The sequence below is a fragment of the Chrysochloris asiatica genome, unplaced genomic scaffold, assembly GCF_000296735.1.
Source record: "Chrysochloris asiatica unplaced genomic scaffold, ChrAsi1.0 scaffold00127, whole genome shotgun sequence".
Classification (NCBI taxonomy): domain Eukaryota; kingdom Metazoa; phylum Chordata; class Mammalia; order Afrosoricida; family Chrysochloridae; genus Chrysochloris; species Chrysochloris asiatica.
In genome coordinates, this window is record NW_006408645.1 from 3,730,275 (window position 1) to 3,737,937 (window position 7,663).

Here is a 7,663-nt window from a genome sequence, read left to right on the forward strand (position 1 = left end):
CTGAATTATCCCACAAACTTTTTGAAGCCCCCTCATACTTGTATTTAACAAATAGTATAAGCACTGGACTGCCAACAGAAAGGCAGCAGTTCAAATCCACCAAGCACTCTCAGAAACCCTATACAGGATCACTATGAGTCGGAACCAACTTTGTGGCAAATAACACAGCAACAATGATATACTCTTGAAAACTACACAAGTAACTATTTTTCAGGAAGCTTTCACAGTTAATATAGAAAACACACACTGCAAGGGTCTCCACCACATTCTCCAGGATTAACCAGAAGGTTGGTCACCTGCAGTTAATCCCTTTCTAGGCCAAAGGCATTTCCAGACCTGAGAGTTAATGCCCCTAGAGTGACTCCCAAAGAGTGAATAACAAACCAGTTGGTAAATAAATCCTCTAGTGCTTTCTCACCACTCGGGGGAAGGTGCTGAAGTGCATTCCACACAGCCTCTCAGAGGATCCACAACAGGACAGACAGACTGAGTTGCCCACAGAGTAACATCATCATTAATATACATTTTCCTATCTTTCCTCCCTTCCCTTTCTCAGCTCCCCACATCCACACATTGAGATCAATCCCTCCTCCCAAAATAAACACATCAATGTATCAGGGTTCACTTTTTGGGGAAGCAAAACTAAGACAGTAGACTTTCTGAATTCTTAGAGAATTCTCATAGATATGAAAGCGAGAGATTAGAGAGTCAGCAAAGAGAAAATAGTTCCAGAATTGGAACGTGTTAGCTGTCTTCTAGTTAACCCAACTGACAATAATTTTATTTACTTTCACAAGTGGGCAAGTTAGTTGGGTCTAGAATTTTTAATTCACAGGGAACATATTGCTCTAATTTTTGACATGACTCTTACAGAAAGAAATCTGTGCAAAACTAGTTTCTTTGTTTTTTGTAAGGTAAGCACTGAACTGTTAACCACAAGGTTAGTGGTTCAAATGCACCAGCTGCTCCTTGGAAATCCTATGCCTGCTATGAGTCAAAACTAACTCAACACCACTTAACAATAACAACGTTAGTTAGGTAAATTCATATCCTTGAAACATGAAAGTTCACGAAGCTGTGTGCAGACATTAAAAAACTTAAGTATTTTTTACCTGGTATTTGTTGAGCCCCCTCCAAGAAAATGGAGATGCTTCTTTCTAGTGTGAAGAATGGTTTCGACCTTCACATATTTTGTTCCAATTATTCTGGAACCATTTTCACATTGAGTCTCTGAGCAGCACAGTGGTTAAATGCTCAACTACTCGCTGAAATGTCAGCAGAAATCCACCCAGAGACACATGGCAAGGAAGGTGTGGTGATAAGCTTCTGACAGACTGCAGCCTCAAAAATCCTCTGGAGCCATTTTACTCCACACATATGGGGTCACAATGAGTTGGATTAACTAGAAGACAGTTAACACATTCCAATTCTGGAACTATTTTCTCTTTGCTGACTCTCTAATCTCCAGCTTTCATATCTATAGCCTTCACTATCATCCCTTTTTGGCCCCTTTTCTCTGAATTTTTATAGCTTTTCTAAAATATGTGAGAAAACAATGAATTCATTTTTCATAAAGGTGTACATCATCTTTTCTGAATATAACACATATTTTAATTCTACCGACGTCCCATTAAAAATTTTTTGTTATAATAGCTCTTTATCCCATCCATGGTCTTTCTATTTTCATGCCGACCTGTTGCTTTACTATCTGTTCTTGTAAGAATTTAAAAAATTAAAAAAGAATTTTAAAAATATGTTCATTTTTTTCTTGAATTTCACTGAAGGTAAAATGGATTCTTCTCTGAAACTTACTTTCGATTGCTATTAATGATTAAAAACACATGGTCCAAACACAGTTGCTAAAGGCCTTGCTGGTTCTCTAGTTCAGAGACCTTGTCAGCTGACCATGGAGAAGAGAGCTCAGAGGCGGCAGGAGTTGAAAAAGAAAACCACTGAGGCATAAGCCCAGAAAATCCAGCAATTGGAGATCAGGCAACAAGAGGAAGAGCAAAAGGTGGAAGGGCTGGCCCATGTACAGAAAGAACTAGTACACAAAGCAAATCCAATATATAAGTATCAGACTGTGGCGATTAAGTCAAGTGACCAGCTTCTGACTGCCCATCCTCACAAGTTCTCCACTTGACTGTACTGCTGAATTCAGCAGAGCTAACCAGTTCTGAATTTTCTAAAGCCAACAGAGAGAACAAAACCTAATCCAGTCCCAAGGCCAAGCAGTAAAAACATGCCAAAATTTTGGGGTCGATCGGGGGAAGGGTGTGAGAAACTTTGTTGTTGTTGTTAAGTGCTGTTGAGTCCATGCAGACGCATAGCGACCCGATATAGGGTTTCCAAGGAGTAGCTGGTGAGCTTGAACTGCCGATCAATCTCGCAATTCAAACAGCTTTACAGTATTGGTGCATTAACCCACAGTACCATACCAGGACTCCTGGTTATGTGCTGTGGAGTCGGTTCTGACTCATAGTGACCCTGTACAGGGTTACTCAGGCTGTAAATCTTTACAGGAACAGAAAGCCTCATATTTCTCCCACGGAACATCTGGCAGTTTTGAACTGCTGACCTTGCGGTTCACAGCCTGATTTGTAACCACTACGCTACCAGAGCTCCTTAGCTATTTCTGAGACAAGAGAGAAATTCTACTGTGGGTCTTGAGGGGAAACAATCTGAATAACATAATGGGCTACCATCAACCACATCTTTTCGGTTATCATAAAGACCAGTTACATAGGTGTGGTCTCTGAGTAAACTCCATTCTGTACTCCCGTACAATATGGCACATGTGATTCTTTGAGAGTGGCCATAGACATCGGAACCCTACTGATACTTGGTGTCTCCTGACCAGGCTTAATCCAGGGACAATTTTTAGGGTGCACAAGATGGACAAAAAGCATCCCCTTCCTGAAGTTCTTCCTGAACACTCTTTTGTGATCTTCTCAAGTCCCAGAACTCCTGAAAGCTAGTAAGCAGTAGGTGACTTCTTGGCAAGTTCTTGGAGAGACCACATTCTGAGTAGTACAATATGGTTCAGTCTATTAAACCTGGCAAAAAAGGTACAATCCAGCCCAAACTGTGCAGCCTGGCAGGATGTGCACCTCAACAAAAAGTTACCCTCCTGCTAGAAGGTATGCCAAGGGCTCCTCTGTGATCAGGACAAAGATTTTTCACAGAAAATGATTTGGGGTCTATCATAAGGCACCATAGTGAAGTGCTGTAAATGCTTGGAGAACCTGTACAAATTTTCTATCAGAACAACTGTTAGTAGTCCGAGCAACAACCAGGTGCAACACACTCTACCTGAGTCCACTCATTCCTCCTAGTTGTTTGATGAGGGAGCCTTTTCCTCTTCCTTCCCAAAGGTGGTACACTGAGAGAGACTGTCAGAGTGGGAGATCAGAAAATGACCCGCTCCTTTTGCTTTCAGAGCCATGCGATCTAACCTTCATCTCATTCAAAGAAATGAACATATTCTAAAACGTATCATTCAATTAATGTAAATCATAATCCATCAATTCACACAAATACGTCATAAATAAGTATGCTGAAGCACATGACCTTCTAACAGATATCAAGCAGATCACTGATGACAGCAACCATGAGAAGCAGCCTTTATTTTTTACCTTATTTTCACAGCAACAACTACTGACCTAAAACTGGCATAGTGTACGTGTGCTGTGAGAAGGGGCCACACAGACAACTGTAGGAAGAGAATCCAACAAGACAGAAGGACTGGGAGACAAATGGAAGATACAGACAATGGTTGGTATTTGTGCTGTAAGAACACATTATCTGAGTCCAAGAGGGAAAACTAGTAATTCCAAATAGTGCTCCATATCAAGGAATAGTCTTTGCAGACTCACTGCACATTTTAATTTCCAATAAAAGTCTGGTCTCTTTAAATAGCACGTATACTAGACCATTTCCTCCTTACCTTCTGCCACATGTTGATGAAGAAGAGCTCCCGAGAAACATTGAAGGAAATATTAGCATCATAGGCATCATCCCCGAGGTTGGAGATAGAGATGTTTAAGGAGATATTCTTCACAGCTCCCAAAGCCAGGTAGGGGGTTTTTTCATCAGTGCTACAATAACAAATAAACAGTAATCAATGCCATGAAGTTTAACACTAATAATATTATGTGGCATCAAGGCACACTTGCAGGTAGACTGCAGAAACTTCAAAGGGATCAGAAACTACAAGCCCCAGGATCCCCATTAACCAGCTCCATATTTTTGAGCAAACAGTTAACTTTCATGGAGTGTCAAAGTTCCCTTGTGATAGCTTCTGGTTTTGTAATTGAATAGGAGCAGAGTTAAACATTTGGAGGGAGAAGAAAAGGGGTGAATGTTTGAGGGGCAAGGAGATGGAGTGAGAAGGTATCTGAGGAGAGTGGAGAAGTGACTGGGTCAGGGATGGTGGTGATGATGAGAGTGACAAAGCTGCACATGAGCTTGGTGGTAATTACTATGTGAAGCAAGCTCTGGATAAAAGGAATTGACATCTGAGATAGTTAAGGTTTTGTGTCAACTTGACTGGGCCAAGATTCTCAGTAGCTTCAGCAGTTAAGATACAGTAATTTCCTATGATGAGCTCTGCTATGAGCAGTCAATCAACTGAAAGGAAATTTCCTTGAGGTTATGGCCTGTTTCCAATATTTGGGACACTTAGGCAAAGCTTGTTGGCGCTCTGTTCGGTCTAGATCTAGCATCTGGATTGTCCTTGTTGGCGCTCTGTTCAGTCTAGATCTAGCATCTGGATTGTCCTCCAACCTCTGGTTCTTTGGACTTGAGTCAGTGGCCTGATCTATTACCATCTGATACTGGGAATCATCAGCAACCTGCTTTCTTACCTGCTGGATCTGCCTGCCTACCTACCAAACAACCTGCCAATCTTGGTCCATCAACCTTACAGCTACATATGACATATGACCCACAGACTTGGGACTTGCCCACTTGTACAAATGTGTGAGCCATTTCCTTGTTATTCTTACTGTTAAGTGCTAATGAGTCGGTTCCAACTCATAGTGACCATGTATAGGGTTTCCAAGGATCAGCTGGTGAGCTTGAACCACCGACCTTGTGGTTCAAAATGTTGTTGCAGTCCAGCACATTAACCCACAGTGCCACATTAGGACTCCTTCCTTGATATAAACCTCTCTTTATATATACACATATATATAAGCCTCACTCACATTTGGTCCCTCAGCATTCTGCTACCTTTGCTGATTTAGGAGCACCTCAAGACAGGTAGAAGAGGCACAAGAGCAGAGAGGATGAAGACCTTCCCTCTCCTCCTCTTGATCACTAACTAGAGTGTGAGCATCTAAAGTGCAGTCATGGGATCTAAGGGTGATCATATGGTCATGGTCTGGTGAGCACATGAACGCACCGAGATCTAGGAATTTTGAGGGTTGCACAGAGGCACTGGGGCCATCTGAGATCATCTGAGCTATCTGAAGAGTTGTTAAGACCAGGGCAGCACCCTGGGCTGACCCTTGCCTCACCTCACCTCTCTCATTTCCTGCCAATAATGATTCTCTCCAGCCTTCCTGCCTATGATATAGATTAAACCCACATCCTTGCAATAAAGTCCTCTTTTCTTTAAATTAACCACAATATGTTTTGGTTGTTTGCAACCATTAATTCAGTTAACACAACATGAAAGGGAAGAGAACTATCTGAAATCTCAACATAATATAATACTTTGAAATTGGGCATTTTGAGCAAAAATCATCATTACTATCTATCCATGAAGCACGGACCTCCCTTTCCTGGATGTCTGGCAAGAATAACATATGGGATGAAAATTCTGAGGGCCTTGCTTTGGAATCAAGAGCTCTGAGGATCCAAACAAGATGTGAAAGACTAACTTACAGAAGAGCTTCAAATTCTTGAATGGCCTCCAGTAAATTAAGCTATTGTGGCAATTATTTAGTATTGTTGGCCATTTAAATTTTAAACAATTGATAGGCTATTTCTGTCCTCCTGTTTGTTTTTGTACGATTAAAACAGTACTCGAAAAGGTCTTTAGGAGTTAGGAGAAAGAGCTAACCTAACTTTAACTCAAGAAGGAATTGTAGGAGGGAGCATCAAAAAGCTTAAGGGAAAATTCCATTATCTTTTCATTACATTTTTCCATGAACTTTTTTTGTACGTTACAAGCATTACTTTAATTCTCATAATAGCCATATAAAGTATGTACCATTATCACAGGTGAGAAAACAGAGGCTCGAAGACATTAAATAATAACTTGCCCAAGGTCAGGAACTAGAAAGTGGGAACCAAGAATTTGAACACTGGTGTATAACATCAGGACTGAACATTTTTTTACTTCTGTATTGTGAATGGGATAAAAGATTGCAGAACAGACCCTTTTCCCATTTAACATTCATACACATTTTGTTTCATCTCATGTATCCCACCTCCTCCCTGTGTTGCCTAGTTCCTTCCATCCTTCCTAACCCTTCTGAACTTTGTCCTTGGGTAAACGCTGTCCCTTTGATCTTAAATGATTGATTTTTCTAAGGTGTGCATACCTTCCTGGTGACTAATTGTTGTTGTTGTTAAGTGCCATCAACTCAGTTCCGATTCATAATGACCCAGTATAGGGTTTCTGAGGATCGGCTAGTGAGCTTGAACCACCAACCCTGTGGTTCAAACTGCCTTTGCAGTCCAGCACATTAACCCACTGAGCCACAGTAGGGCTCCTATAGTTGCCCTTATATATCTGTTTATTGTCTGGCTAAATATTGAGCTATGGTATGAATTAATTCCAGACCTGAAGGGTAAATAAGGGCCATAATCTTGGGGTTCCACCAGTCTCTATGTGACAAATAAACAGTCCAGTCTTTTTTAAGATTTTGAATTTTGTTCTACATTTTTTTTTTTTTTTGTATTCGGAACTTTCTAATGTTATCTCTTCCATAACAATTGGTAGTGGTAGCTTAGCACCATTTTCTTCATCTTGTCTCAGCACCAAGAACCAATATTTGCATGCCATGAACTGTCTGAAGCTTCCTCATATTAGCCTTCATAAGTGTCCTGTCTCAAAGAAGAATATAGTATCATACAGAGGAGGACTCCTTATTCAGTTTTTGGTTCCATGTGATTTTCTTCCTTTCCTCATGTGTAAATGGCAAAGAAACAGGTTAGTGGCATGCAAACTTTTGCTAGCCACCAAAGCTCTGTCACTTATTTAGGGAGCATGGCCATTTCTGGGGTATCACATAAGTCAAGTGATTTATTTGTGGTTTCATGATTATGGGAAATCTGGGACCTCCCAACGAAGCTTCATTCCAGAGCAGGTGATGGTTAAAAAGAAGCCTCAAAGTTATCGATTGGATCGCATCTCAGAAAAAGTTCAGCTAAAATGCTAATCCCTGACCTGTAAATATCACTCTATTGCAAATAGGACTTTCCACTGTTGTGTTGCTAAAGCAAATGAAGAAATAGGGAGGTACTAGAGCTGAACAGAACATTTCAAAGGTCAGCTCAAGAAGACAAAGTCAAATAATACAACAAAATGTGCAAAGATTTGGAGTTAGAAAATCAAAAGGGAAGAACACACTCAGCATTTCTCAAGCTGAGGGAACTGAAGAAAAAATTCAGGCCTCAACTTTTATTACTTAAGGATTCTCTGGGCAAATTA

The 7,663-nt window shown here is 40.7% G+C and overlaps 1 protein-coding gene across 1 annotated transcript in view; it reads right to left on the reverse strand.

Moving 5' to 3' along the window:
• ITGA9 (integrin, alpha 9) overlaps positions 1-7,663 on the reverse strand; it is a 497,442-nt gene that overhangs the window by 150,883 nt on the left and 338,896 nt on the right. Inside the window, exon 18 of the mRNA XM_006869158.1 lies at positions 3,947-4,097. Within this exon, the coding sequence (XP_006869220.1) occupies positions 3,947-4,097 (151 nt within the window). The remainder of the gene's footprint in view (positions 1-3,946; positions 4,098-7,663) is intronic.